At 34.1% G+C, this 15522-nt stretch overlaps 1 protein-coding gene across 3 annotated transcripts in view; it reads left to right on the forward strand.

Annotated features, from left to right (window-relative positions):
• The window catches only part of LOC107074078 (uncharacterized), a 61377-nt gene that overhangs the window by 31522 nt on the left and 14333 nt on the right, over window positions 1-15522 (forward strand). For all 3 annotated transcript variants that reach the window (XM_015335124.2, XM_015335125.2, XM_015335126.2), the window contains exon 5: window positions 1-15522. This exon is cut by the window's right edge and continues 14333 nt beyond it. In XM_015335124.2, coding sequence (XP_015190610.2) covers window positions 1-180 — 180 coding nt within the window. In that variant the 3' untranslated portion in view covers window positions 181-15522.

Below are 15522 nucleotides of genomic sequence, written 5' to 3' on the forward strand. Positions count from 1 at the left end.
GTGCCGAGCAATTTTAGGTACGTGGTCGAACAAACGTTAAAGGAATTCTTCAAAGCGATTCAGGGTGGTAAAGATTCTGAACAAAGCTGGAAGAAATCTATTTACAAGGTGATCTCGAGGCTGGACGATCCTGTACCAGAATACTTCAAGAGTCCAAACTTTTTGGAGCAGCTTGAATGAATCAGGAGGTCGCGTGGCTCTTGCTCTTCGTGGTGCTCGGGGCCACCGACGCTGGAAGTTTCCCAGTAATCAAAAGAAGTCAAAGAAAAAGAAGATTTAAATACGGCCGAGATGAAGAGGAAAGGTTCTCCTCCATGACCACCAGCACCACCACCACCATCACCACCACTACCAGAAACAGCGTTGTCGTCATCGCCGCCGTTCGAGGGACACTCGACTCCCTCGCACGTACACGTTCAGGTATCCTAAAATAACATATCGCAAAACGAAGCTGAAATGGCGAGGAGTTAGAAAACGACGCGTTGTTCTGAGAAAATAGAAGGAAGAAGATGAGCGTCGTAAAATCCGTCGAAATCAGGGGGAAAAATATAAATAAATGAAAATAATACATAACATGCGTATACGAACGAGATTCGACCGACGAAGGATCAGGCTGTGATCTAATCGCGATATATCGTAAGATCGTACGAGGGAAATTGTTTGGAGAGATAATAAACGAATATGAACGAAAGACGTATAGAAGAAAAATAAAGAAAGAGAGTTACACTAGTCGATTTTACTCGACGAATGACGAGAAACCGCGAGTCAACGATCGAGCACGAATTCAATTAAGAATTTTTCATCGTGCTCGAGACTTTCTTTCGTAGGGTCTGTTTGTTAATGTAAAAAAAGGGAGATAGAAAGAAACGAATAATGCATTATTATTACCCGCCTAACTTTTAAGTCTCTGATTCATTCGAAATCGATGCGACGAATAGGAAATAAGCCTTCGAGGACGGGACTGTATTCACGGGGAATGGTGAGTTATTCTCGCCATTATTAAAAGAGAAAAATAAATAAATAAATAAATAAAATAAAAAAAGCCATTACTATCGAGGATCGATAAATGCGTGAAGCACGGGGACGAGTATCTCTCGGTGATCTCGATGGATCATCTTCTGCTTTTCGAGAAATACCGGAAGAGGATCCTTCGACTATTCACCAGAAAACGATCCACGACAGATGGCTCCTGTTGCCCTTCGTCCTAGATCGTTTCCTACGGTGTTAACTAAAAACCAAAAAGAAAAATAAAAGAAAAATAAGAATAATAAAACATTAGTAACAAAAAAAAACTGTGGTCCAAAAAATGTCGATCCACGTGGTACACGTTTTTACGCGATTCTCGGAAAAAATACCTCAAAAAATGAAAGAAAAATCTTTATCTCGATGTAATGTCGATGGACGGAGAACATTTTTGTTGTTTCGAAATTTTATGCTATCTTTGTCGTCCCCGTGAGTGCATGCCCGTTCACGATGCATCATCGAAAAGGGCAAATAAAATGGGTAAAAAGTTGCTTATTTTGGGAACTAGAACGTACTACTACTTTAATTTGACGTATGTGAAGAAACGTTACGGTGAGATCTTTCTCCTAAATTAAAAGAGGAAAATAAAGAAAACCAAAGACAAAAAATATCAAAAGAAAGATGATCGCACGTACGTGAGATCAACGACGTTATCCTTTTAAGCTCGTTCGAAGATCGCGAAGATCGCGCAAATTCTAGTTGATCTTAAGGATCAACGATGACGATCTCTCGGTGTTTCTTCGCTAACGAACAAGATCAAAATTGAATTTAAGTTATCAACAATCGCCTTTTGCGGCGACAATTAAATCGACGTGAAAATGCTTGGTCAGCTGATGACAAAGTTTTCCTAAAAACAAATAAAAAAAAAGAAAAAAAAAAGAAAATTTAATCTTCTAAGAACTTTACTTTTTCGTTTCTCGTGCTTCTTGCAATCAATCGAATGATGCACGATATTTTATCCCGATAATAAGTTAATATATATATATATACATAAATATATGGTATATATAATAATCAGATTAGGCTAGTCGCGATAACGAGAGTACGAGTATTAAGAGTAAAAAGAAAAAAGAAAGAGAAAGAGAGGAGCTATCTAACGTGGAAGAAACGAGCGTGTGCCGGCGATGTTGTCTTAAATATAGATATGAAACTAAAGATAATTAATTAATTAATTAAATGATTTTAATAATGCCGGTGCGTGCTAAAAGTATATGTGAATATAATAGTAGAGTTATATTGAACACTTATATAAAGTATATGTATGTATATATACTTATATATATACATATACGAAGATAAAGATATATATGTATATGTATATTAATACACATACACATGCATATAAATTAATAGATTTTTAATTCGAGAAAGGAATGCTGGTGTGACTGCCAGCGTTTAACAAGTGAGGAGAATGCACGACGAAAAGGTCTTAACTTGTCGCGGACTTCTATCTGTTCGTAGCAAAGGCTGTGTTCAAAAATGTGAACAACATCGCTTCTGCATTCTTGTTGCTGTCTTTTTTCGCTAAAGAAAAACTTGTAGATACGGTACAACGTTAATATTAAAAATATTTCGGGTAGTAGCGAGTCCTGATATAATATAAGTACATTTCCCTCTCCTCCTCACCACTTATTCCCTTGTACCTTTATTACTGTCGCTATTACGTGCACCAATATTATTATTATTATTATTATTATTATTATTATTATTATTATTATTATTATTATTATTATTATTATTATTATTATTATTATTATTATTATTGTCTTCATTATCATTACCCCTACAAACACGCAGTGCGATTATTATTATTTTCCTTTATCAGTCAATGTACGTGAGGATTTTATTAAGATCAGGATTATAATAATAAGTGTATTATAATAATAATATTATTATTATAAATATTATTATTATAATTATTATTTTTATTATTATTATTATTAAAACTATTATTATCATTATTACTATTATTATTATCCCCAATATCGCGGTCGATTTAGTTAACTTAAAATTAAACCCGTTAGTTCGATTCTATGCTAACGGTTCTTAGCGATTTTGTTTCTTGAACTCGATTGCTTATTCTCTCTTTATACCCCCAAAGCTTCTTCAAAAAAAATTGTACATCCTTAATTCCAATATTATGCTGTGTTTTTTTAACTACACGTCTAATTATTGCATTATTATTATGATTATGATTATTATTATTATTATTATTATTATTATTATTATTTTAAGTATTATTATTACTATTATTATTATTATTATTATTATTATTATTATTATTATTATTATTATTATTATTATTATTATTATTATTATTATTATTATTATTATCATTAAAAATTATACCGGTAGCATGTGACGTGCAGTACACATACACACTTTTTGCAAGCGGTGAGTCTTAACCTAGTCACATATCAATATTTTTTAATTAATCGACGATCGATTTATTGATTATTTTATTTATTATTCACGACAATAAAATGAAGAAACAAGAAAATTGAATTTAATTTGAATTTTGTTTTGTCGATCATAAGAATGTTATTTGTTATATTATTTCTATTTTTGTTGCGTTTATTTCTTACATCCCGAATCCCTTCGAAATTGCCGACTGAAAAAAAAAGGAAAAATGATTCCTAGTTTTCGAAAGTATCCTATAAGTTATTATCGACTGCCAACCCGGCCTACCTTTATACGAAGTCGGCAAAAATTTGGTCCACCGAAACCGACGAAGATGTCATCGAGATTCCACCCAATAGATTTTGAGATCAAAGATCACAAACAAAAAGAAGCTTGTTTTACTGTCAAATGAAAAGAAGGAACAAAAAACTATACGTTAATGATGAAAGAGGATTTAGAAAAGATCGAATTAAAAACTGGGATAAAAACGAAAATTTCGATTTGTAAATACTCAACTTTGGCCTAAACTAAGTGGCTACTTATTTTCTCGGCATTGGCCTAAGATTTTGGTCTAACTATTTAGGATGAATGTGAAGAATAGTAAATGGTATTATTGCTTGATTTTCAGAAATAGAAGTTGTTTGAAATCTCGATCAATTATCTATTTCGATCTCTTATAAATCAAGGGTGGCTCGATACGCTCCCGTTAGTTTCAAAAACAAAAATAAAAACAAAATTTTAAACAAAAATAATAATAAAACATGTCCATACTTTGCATATTATTGCGACAGGTTCCTTGTCCCTTTTTCTGTTGTCCTATTAAACGGATTCGCAATGCTCTTCCAACGTATTTTAAAATACAAATTGTTCGTTGTACAATGATTACGTTTAAATGCTTCTACGTTGCACTCGTCTTTCTACGATACTCGAACTTCGTTGAAAAATCATCCTAAAAAATATGAAAATGAAATTATCAGAACAAATTATTCTCGTGTAATTAATTACATTTACCTTATGTGATATATTCAATCGTTAAACATTTTTAAATTCAATAATTTATTTATTTTTTTCAAGTAATTTCGTAACAATTCGAGCTGCTTTGCACTTTCACGTCGATAATCGTCCATATATGATTATCTTTGAGTATCTTATCACTGATAAGAACTTGATTTTAGAAAATTTCGGTATCAATATTTATTCTGCTAAATAGTCTTGAGTATTTCAGGACAAAGAACACAAAAATATACTTAACCATCAATCTCTATTACATTCTCCAAATATTATTCCTAACGACTTGTTGAATACCACGATACACGTATACACACATAAACACTGACACGATCAACAGATCGCTTTTTTTTATTCAACTAATATATACTCGATGAAACTTTGACAATCATAAAAAAAATTTCTCATATTAAATTACTTTAATAACAATCTTTAGATGAACAATAAAAAAATCTAATTTTTCGTGGTTCGGACTCGTTAATGAAAAGAAAAAAAGAAATAAACAAATAAACAAATGATAATACCATTCAACGTAAACCAAATCGTTACTTTCCTTAAAATTCTAGAACTAAAAAACTTACAGATTAATCTAAACGAAATTAAATTAAAACACAGCCAAAATAATATTAGAAAAAAATTCCAATAAATAATAACCATAAAAATCTCTTTGTCCTGATAATATTTAAATGACAGACCTTAAAACCGTAAGATCGACTTGACTTGATCGAAGAGAAAAAAAAAACAAAAAATAATAATAACAATCATTCGATCTGAAAATAAACGGGCTTACTCTTTTTTGCGAGATTCTTCGAGGTGATCGTCCATCGATCGAAAATCCAGAGAAATTATTCCTAAAAAAATGCAAAAAATTTCAAAAGTAATAATAAAAGGAAAAAAAAAGAGGGAAAACTCTAAGAGACGGAAACATAAAGAAAAAGAGAAAAACAAAATATGAAGAGAAAAAAAGAGAAAGAGAAAAGGTACAAAACGAATAACAAGGAAAGAAAGAAAGACAGAAAGAAAAAGCCTTTCGCTGAGACGATATCATTCGAGTCTTCCCTTTCGAAGAGTCGTCGAAGAGAGAGAGAAAGTATGAAGAGAAAGAGAGAGAAGGGAACCGTTAACTCTTTGTCATCCGATCGACGCTGTCAATTTTATCGACGAGTTGTCGTCCTTCGATGATCGAGAGTTACATAAAAAAGACGTAGAAAAGTTCGCGTACTGTATATACACCACGAGAAAAAGGGGGAAAAAAGCGAAGGAAAATCATGGAAAAGCAACGATCGGACTCTCTCGACGATTTTACGGATGCGCGACGTCTACTGCACCAACACATATAAAATACAGATACATATACATGCTCATCTATGTACGAATGGACGAGAGGAGACGATAAAAAAAGAAATAGTTAGAACTAAAGATAGATAGAGAATGAGAAACAGAGGGATAGAGAAAGAGAGAGACATCGAACGGCGCAAAGGAACGCTTGTATTTCCTCGGTTGGTGGCGGAAAATTCAGAGATCCCTATATGTAAATTTAATTAAGAAGAATAATAAATTTAACTAGAGGTCGATCGAAACTCGCCGTTAATTAGAAATTTTTGGCGCTACTGGGCAGAAGCGTGAAAAACGAGCACACGAAACAAGACGAAACGCGATAATAAACATTATACTAAAAGCAAAGATAAACGAGTGATAGTAGAGAGAGAGAGAGAGAGAGAGAGAGAGAGAGAGAGAGAGAAAGAAAGAAAGAAAGATAAGAAAAAAAAGGAAATAACAAAGAATAATGTGTAAGAAGGTGAAAAGAATAATAAGCATACGTACATACATAAACACGTAAATTTTAAGAAAAGGCGTAAGCAGAATTAAGTAATAGTATCTAACGTTAACACTTGTAAGCTATTAATTATTATATTATCGATTAATTAAAGATATAAAGAAAAAAAATAAACCGAGCGGAAAGGTCGTATCACGCTGCAGATGAAGAATACCTACTTAAGATTAATATGAATAAAAAAAAGACACACACACACTAATAAAGTAATTATTATTGTGTACTATTATATTATATTATTATTACGAATATGACTATCGAGTTCGAGATTTAGTCGTGATAAAGAAATAAATTGAGAGAAAGGAAATGAGAGAATAGAAAGAAAGTGATAGATCCACAAGAGAACGAACGAACGAACGAACGAACGAATGTACAAAAGAGAGGGAGAAACATGGAGTGCAAGCGAGAGTGAATGAAATTATTAAAAAAAAATCAAGAGAAAAAGAGAGAAAGAGAAAATATGTCGAGTTTTCGTATAAATGCGAACGAAAGTTAAGAAACGAATGAAAGATTGAGAGAATGATAGAATGATAAGACAGCGCGCGCGCGTAAATTCTTTGTAAGTTCATTGAGAATAATAATTCCTCAAACTATTAGGATCATAATTAGGGTTAACTTAATCGGTGAATGCGCGATAGCGGAAGCGACAAGGCTATATGCAGATATGAAAAGGGGGAGCATGCGACAAAGGGATAAAACTTTTTCTCCGTAGAATTGCAACGATTCGTTAATCGCGTCTTTCGTTTTATTCGCGTATGCGCGCGTGATACACACATTGAGAATTAAAATATAACAAAAAAGATAAAATAAAATAAAATAAAATTAACCAATAATAATAAATAAGAAAAAGAAAAATAAGAACTTACAAATCGAGGAGGGAAACGCGTGAATGGGACAAGGGGTGTCTGCGAGAAAAATAAAGATAGTCGAAGAATTAAACGAGGAAAGAAAAAAGAGGAAGAGAAAGAAAGAAAGGGAGAAAGGGAAATATATATAATATATATATATATCGCGTGCGTACGCCAAATTGAAAAAAAAAAAATTAACAAAACGGAGAAAGGAAATAAAAACTAATTGTTAGCACCGAGTGAGCAAAACTTTTCTGTGTGATAATCTCGTAGTACACGTAACGCGTTAAGTCTACTCTACGTTTTCAGTAAGAGAACTAAGGGTATGAATTGGAATTATTATTTCTTCGGTAAATTTGAAGTAATGAAAGACAAGCAGGGAGCTTCCGAATATTCGTTTAACTTCTGTGGTTTCTTTTCTACTTTCTATTATTTTTTATTTATTTTATTCCGAGAGGCCACGAAAAAAAGGGGAGAATAATTTTTAATCGAGATTTAAAACTCGTAAAGTCTCTTGGACGTTTTGACATAATACGACATATCATTGTTAAATATTTTTATCGTAATTGATTGTAATCGAATATTTCGTTACAGATAGAACGAGGAGTTCGTTGACTACTCCGATTCCTCCGAAATTATATCGTCTAATTAATTAATCGTCTATTCTAATAAAAATCAATCTTACGTTCCTTCGACCCGTTGTTCGTCTTCGACTTTGGTTCCCAAGGAGAAATAAAAAAGATATTTTTCATTGAAAAGTTTTCCCATAAATAATATTTTATAGAATGACGAGTTGCAGTCGATACTCCTGCCTCGTCAATACACAGTTTCCTTTAGCGTTAATGATCGACGCGTGTTTATATGTGAATGTAATTGATATGAAAATGGGCGAGTAAAAAAAAGGCAGAATAATTGTTTTTTTACCGACTATACGTATATTCGATCAATTCTTCAAATGCTTTGATTTGCAGGCCACCTAACGAGAGGCTGTTGATACTCCAGCTCTCGATTTACCCGCAATCATAGTATATGCTATACATACTCCTATGAATACATAATATTAACGAATAATTTACGTACCTTGGAACCATTGTCGATGCATAACGAACGGATCACTTTTTTCCTCTTAACTTAATATCGGAAGCCTCTCGGAATAGCGACGTACGTTGGAGAATCCACGCGAGTAAGCTGAATTGCGATATTGGACGAGTGGGTGAGAGGGAGGGTGGGATGGGTCGAAGGTTATTTAAGAAAAAAAAGATGTTAACAAGTGAGAGATGGAGAGAAAAAGAAAGAGAGAGAGAGAGAGAAAGAGAGAGAGAGCAAGAGTGTGAAAGAGAAAGAGAGAAAGAGAGAAAAAGAGAGAGAGAGAAAAAGTAAGAGAATGCGTGTGTGTTAAGGATGTGAGATATATAGAAGCATAGAAAGGGAGCCAAGTGTCCTTGATGCGACCGTCGTTGAAGCCACGAAATCTCGCGATCTCAACAGGTGATTTTTTTTATTTGAACGGATGATACATTTAAATGAAATGGATATTATATATATAAAGAAAAAAAGGAGAAGAAGAAAAAATGAAAAGAGATAAGTTGAGAGAGTAAGAGAGAAAAGTCACGACTGATAAGAAATCCGTGTTAAATTGTGATTTCGGAACTGAGTTCGGAGCCACGGGCGAGACACGTTCGGCGCAAACTGATCCTATAGAATGAGAGAAAAAAATAAAAAGAGAGCGAGAGAGCGAAAGAGAGAGAGAGAGAGAGAGAGAGAGAGAAAGATTGAGCAAATGGATCAGAGAAAAAGAAATGTACGACTACGTAGGCTCGCATGGTCGAAAAAAACGAGAAAAAGATGCGAAATTGTGAATGAAAGTGTACGAGTTTATAAGTGTTGTGAGTTGAAATTAATGGAGAAAAAAAAAGAAATCGTAAAAATTATACAGAGAGAGAGCCGGTCTCCTTGACTACCGGGAGGCCCGCGATATATGTATTGTAGAGATCGTCTAGGAAAAAAAATGATAAACTAGGAAAAATCTTGAAAACTAGGAGAAAATTATTAGGCCAGTTGTTTAAGTATAATAAGGTTATCGCGGAGTTCTTACTCCACCCCATCCTTTACGTGCACGATACTTTTTCGGCAATTCTTTCGGACTTGAGAGAAAGTGTATATGAGTGAGAGAATAAAAGAGAAAAAGAGAAAGAGAGAAAGATAGTAATGAGTTGATGTGAGTGAAACAAAGAATGTACGAATGAACAAAAAGAGAGAAAGAGAAAGAAAGAAAGAGAGAGAGAGAAAGATTGGAGAAAAGAAATTTCATTGAGAGAAGGAGACACAAGATCGAAGGATTCATCATGGTCCGTCATCCGACTCAGTGGCGCTATCAGGGATAGAAAGAAAGATGCGAATGAGTTAGAATGATAGAGTAAGAAAGAGAGAGAAAGAGATTTGCACAGTCGATTGCACAGAAGCAAGGAAACTCATGTGCATATACGGAATGGCAGATGCATAAAGTGTCAGTATATCCATCCATCTATCCAACCCTTCAATCACCTCGAGTAAAACGGCAGGAACGAAAATCATAAAGCACGTATGAGAGCAAGAATGTAGAAAATGTTATCGAAGAGATAAGCCACAGGTAAATTCCGTTTCTAAACGGAATTTCTGCCATGGCTGTTATAGTCTTCCTTTACCATCATGCTCTAAAGTGTTTTTTCTCTATTTTCTTTGTCTTTTCTTTTTTCCATTTATTATCCTTCCTCGACTCTAAAGTTCGATAGAAAATATTTTACAATCTTGTCCTACGTTATTATTCGAGATTTCCTGTTAAACCTTCTATATAAGAGATCATTCAGAACATTTACTTTGTCAATAAATTCCTTCCATAATTTCATAATACGATTCTATTCTATGTTATAAATAAGATGTGAAAGATAGAATATTATTTATCTATAGAAAGAACGAAAGAGAGAAAGAATGAGAGAGAAAGATAAAATAGAAAGCGAATGCACGCGTGTACCGAGAAGAGCACACACACCAGACGAAAAATGTGAATAATGTTAAATGTCGATATTCCTGGAGTGTGTTACTCGCACATAACGTCTCAGCCAGTAGTCGTGTTAGGTTATATACGTATTATCGTTGTAGGGAATTGTAGGTCTATTTAACGAAAGAAGAAAGAACAAAAAAAAAGAAAATTAAGAGAGAAAGAAATAAATAAGGGACAAAAATTATTAAAAAAAAAAAACAAAAAAAAAACAAAAAAAAAACAAAAAAACATTTATTTAGTAAAAAAACGAAAGAAACGAGGATGAGCACTGGGAAGTCACAGAAAAGAAAACAACAAGCAAATAACCCTACGTCGATGTGTGAGGATGTGAGCTAGATCGCCGCGTTGAGTCCAATGAAGTCCTCAGTAATATGCAATGGAGACCCTTCGGAATAAAGGAAGAAAGAGCATCCGACCGACAGTCTCGTCCACTATATTCGTCTCTTAGAGAAAATCGAACGACGTCATCGATAGATGACGCGAATAATTAACGATCGAAGTGTATATATATTTATACCTATCGGAGCGGTTAGTATATATGAATATATGTATAAGCTCGTATATGTATATTTATATATATACCTATATTATATTCTATAATATATTATATATCGGATGCATAACATGCACTCGAAGCCCAATCGTTCCTGTTACATCGGCAATCGTACCGATAAACGCTAATTTTTTCCGCTCAACTTCAGAAAATTTTCATTAATGAGAAGTGTTTAGTATAACCTATCGATGGACGAATTTGACGACTTGCTCGGTCGGCTGGAACGTCTTGTGGGAATTGTTTTTCTGCACTCCGGTTATTGTGATCGACTTTCGGTCCAAATCTGGAGAACCATTGTGACACTAGCAAGTACATTTTACAATCCGGAGCTCTGTCTTTTAATATCTGTAAAAATCATCAATCAGAACGATTTGAATAACTCACCCAACTATATCCTGATACATTTTATCATCAATTTTCTTTTTCTTCATGATCTACGTAAAAGGAGCCGATTAGTACGATTAATATTCACATAAACGCATTTCACTAACGATGATTTATATTACTCTATATTTCAAAAATAAACTGCTATAGTCGAAGAATAAAACCACAATTTGATTCAGATCTGGAATATCGGCCTTTTTATCGAAAAAGGAGTATATAAAGAAGTTTCTCCTTACGTATTTTATGAATCGTGTTAAAACCGGATTGAGTTATCGACAAAAAAAATACAGTGACGACGTTCTTGTTTTCACAATCATCGTCGAACAGCAGTCAAAATAACGAGACAGAGTCCCGGATAAGAAACCTATCTATTTTCATGAATGCATTACGATTTTTAACGAGGAAGTATACTTACACATTTATTAGAAATACATATATGATTTACTCATATATGTATAGCATATATTTGTGTTCGTATACGAATATGTATGTACGTATGTATGGATACCACTTTCAATATGATGATTATGTTGATACAATTTTTCCGGCGTTTTACCCTTTTATTGGACTTTCGACAAGGTAGAAATGTTTAACGATTTGTCGATATCTTTGGTTTGCGCGCAAGACGATACACAGTGATGTGAAGGGGGTGCGAGCCTCGCTCGTATCAAGGAATGAAAAAAGAAAGAAAGAAAAAGAGAGATAGAGAAAAAGAGAGAAGGAAAAAGAGAGAAAGAAAGAAAAAAATTAATTTTTTGGCAGACAACAAAAAGGCAGCTCTTAGAAAACGAGTTCGTACACCGAACCACACAACAAAAGGAAAGTGCTCAGCAAAAGTAATCGGCAAGCGAATATCATCAGCCGCGAAGCAGCACACCCACACACACGCGTACATACCTACACTCGAACGAAATACACGCGCACGCACGCAAGCAAGAGAGTACACGGAGATACAAATGTACACGTACAATTACACATGACACGTAGAGACACGCAGTTCTTTCGGCCAGAACCTAAAAGACACATCAAGGAAAAAAGTACAAGTTTATCACGTTGCGCCTTAACGTTAAAATTAAAAGTTGATCAAAAGAGAGGAAAAAAGTGAAAGCGTATTCTTAACCAAAATCGGCCTTAGTATATACTTTTCCAGGATACGTGAGAGATGCGAGATGGGCGGTCTTCTATATTTCCTTCTTCCTAATTCCTTCTCTCCTTTTTACCTAATCACCTTTTGTGCCAACCTACATTTTCTCACTCTCCTCGTCTAGATAATATAAAAAAAAAGGAATATATTATATAAATATTATATCTCCATACCGGCGGTGGGAAGTTTCGAAACCTCGCAGCTAACTCAGCAAACCACAGAACCATCGAAAAAAATAGATTTTCCGTTCTCGCCGCGTCAGGTTGGAATTAAAATTTTTGGGATTCGCGTCCACGTCGAAAACAAAAAGAATCGCCGTGGACGCTTAACCTTCGTTATACTGTTCGAACCTTTTCCTCTATTTCCTTGATTCCTACGCTCTAATAAATATATACTCTATCCCGCTTTTACCTCACCGAAAACCGCCCGTCGAGCTTTTCACTGTCCGACATACCCTCACAAACCCCTCTCCTATCACTCCTGCATAATATCCTTCCTAAAAAACAATAAAGACAAACGATGGAAAACACACGATTCAAAACCCATCCTTGCGAGAGAGACGAGATACGTTCGTTTAACTCTCGCGTAAAAAAAAATAAAAGAAAAACACTTCCTGCATGTAACTAAGTAAGCAACAACGCGAGTGGACGGGTCACCCGGAAAAAATTAAAAAAAATAAAAATAAGAGATAGTAATTAAAGGAATAGGAAGCTTGTTATCAAAAAGAAAAGGTATTGAAAGAAATGAATAGAATTGAGATAAGAATCGTAATTAAAGAACTGAAGGAGAGAGAGCGAGAAAAAGAAAGAAAGAGAGAGAGAGAGGTAAAGAGAAAGAGAAAGAAAGAGAATGGAAAAGAAAATATAGGAATGGAAAGGATAATGCGAAAGGGCGGAAAAGGACGACTCTCGACTCGCCGTTCTCCGCGGCCGGGACAAGGAAAAAATTCGCCGAAAATCCGGGAAAATCGAAAAGAGCAAATAGCCAGCAAGAAAATACATGCACATTATATATATATATATATATATATATATATATATATATATATATATATATATATACCTATACGTATTACATGCATATGTATATAAAACCAAGGAGGATTTGACCACGTATTATCTCGTCGCGCAGATCCGCGAAATTTTTAAACATCAGTCGTATTGCGATCGCATCTTTAATGTTTAAAAGATAGAAAATAAAGGAAAAAGGAAAGGAAAAATAAATAGTGATATGTATGATTGTCGTTATTCGCGTACGTTGCACGTTTTGGGATTTAATTCTGTTTATATGTGGCCGAATAAATTTGAGAGTTAAATAAAGATTGTTGCATAAAAAAAATAGAAAAGGAAAAATTGTTCGAACAACTAAAGATATTTAGGAAAATAATTTTCTTACAATTGTAACGAAAAATGCATTTCGAGTTATAAAAATATAAAATGAAAATTAGAAAATTTAATTTGAAATAAAAATATAAGAATAAAAAAAAAATCTTAATCGAATTTGTAATTTATCAAAAAAAGTTTTCCAAAGCTACGAATTGAATGATATTATTTAAATAATTCAATTCAAAATCCTAGTCCTTCGTTGCTAATGTTAAACTCGTCAAAATTCGGTTACGTGGTAAGAATTGATGTCCCATTGGTGACGTCCGCGCGATCGGGCCAGCTCGTCTAACTCACATAGATAGAAATCTAAGTAAATTAGATCGCGATCGTTCAGAGCAGAAATCGAGAGCAGCGTGATGTAACCATCGACGAACTACCGGATAGTATTTCGGCAGCAATCTTCAATTCGTCATCATCGTTCTTTTCGTTCTTAAAGAAAACACATAAATGCATTATATTCATGCTACTATAGGGATACGCACAGGAATCAGTTAGATATATTCATACCGAAGAAAATCAAACGCCATAAAAGGTAGTGTGATTATTTTCGTTTGATATATATAACGCACACGAGAACCCACCCTTAACTTTCCGAAGAACTCACGATGATCCAACCGACCCGGTCCAATCCAACAGTTAATAAAAACCGATGTTAACCATTAAAACTGGACATACGACGCAATAATGCTATATACGATGCAGAGACAACAAGCAGTTAAGCAATTACAATAATATGTATAAACAATAATTAGAAATAATTATTTCTTACGAATACCGTAGCACATCGCTCGTATTCTCTTGGAAACGAGATACAGAGAAATAGAGAGAAATTAATCATTTCTATCAAATCTCAATGCGATCTCATTCTAAAAGAGGGAACACAATGTTGCTTTTATCGGTGCTGGATTAACATTTCCATTTTGGATGATACAACCGAAACGAAATCGTACGATCTTTTTCATTTTCGTCGTACTCTCATCGACGACAAAAATGAAATCGCTAGTGATGCTATTCTGACGATAATTATTTACACGATCGTACGTACACAGAACTAAAAAAAAAATTGACCGATGCCAAAAACGTGTCATTCCTTTTTCTCGTTTCGGTAATCCAATTTTCACCGAGAAGACAGCGTTTACGAGACGAGGCGATGAGCAATGCTCCTCCGATGATCGATCTGTGAAGAAGCCGAACGTATGCAAATACGAAAGGGAGTAAGGAACAATGAGATAAGATAAAAGAAGAAACATGAATAAGGATAATAACGATGAAGAGAAGGCCACTAGCGACGAACGATAGTCGCTGGCCCATGAGCGTGGGTAGAGCCGATCGATGTAACGTCAAACCTAAAAAAAAAAACGTAACTCTAAATAAATAATAATCAATGGAAACCGAGCACGCCGCTATATATATATGTATATCTAATGTATAAAAACAAAACAGCAAATAAAACCATAAAAAGCCTACATTATTGGGATGAATAAAACATAAAAAAAGAAGGACAGAAAAATGTATAATCTAAGTACTTAATGAAAAAAAATCGCAGAAATAACAAAAAACAAATAGAGTTGAGAACATAAAAAATTAATAATAAATCGGAAAACCTTACCACTTGCAATTTGTTTTTAAGACGCGACGCGTTCAAAGCAATTCGCACGACGTAAATATACTATATGTATATACGAACATTCTTTGTAGAAGAAACGAAAAAAGAGAGATAGAGAGAAAGAAAGGGAGAGCTTGCGCGAGAGAAAGTAAAAAAAGGAAGAAGTATGAAGAGAGAGAGAAAGAGAGAGAGAAAGAGAGAATGAACGAGATAGAGCGAACGAGGGTGAGAGAGAGAGAGTGAACGAGCTGGGAGTAAGAGTGCTAAAAGAGAAAAGGAGAGAATGCGTAAATCATA

This window comes from Polistes dominula, unplaced genomic scaffold, assembly GCF_049000335.1.
Source record: "Polistes dominula isolate Pdom_NZ unplaced genomic scaffold, Pdom_raw_medaka contig_20, whole genome shotgun sequence".
In the NCBI taxonomy this organism is placed as follows: domain Eukaryota; kingdom Metazoa; phylum Arthropoda; class Insecta; order Hymenoptera; family Vespidae; genus Polistes; species Polistes dominula.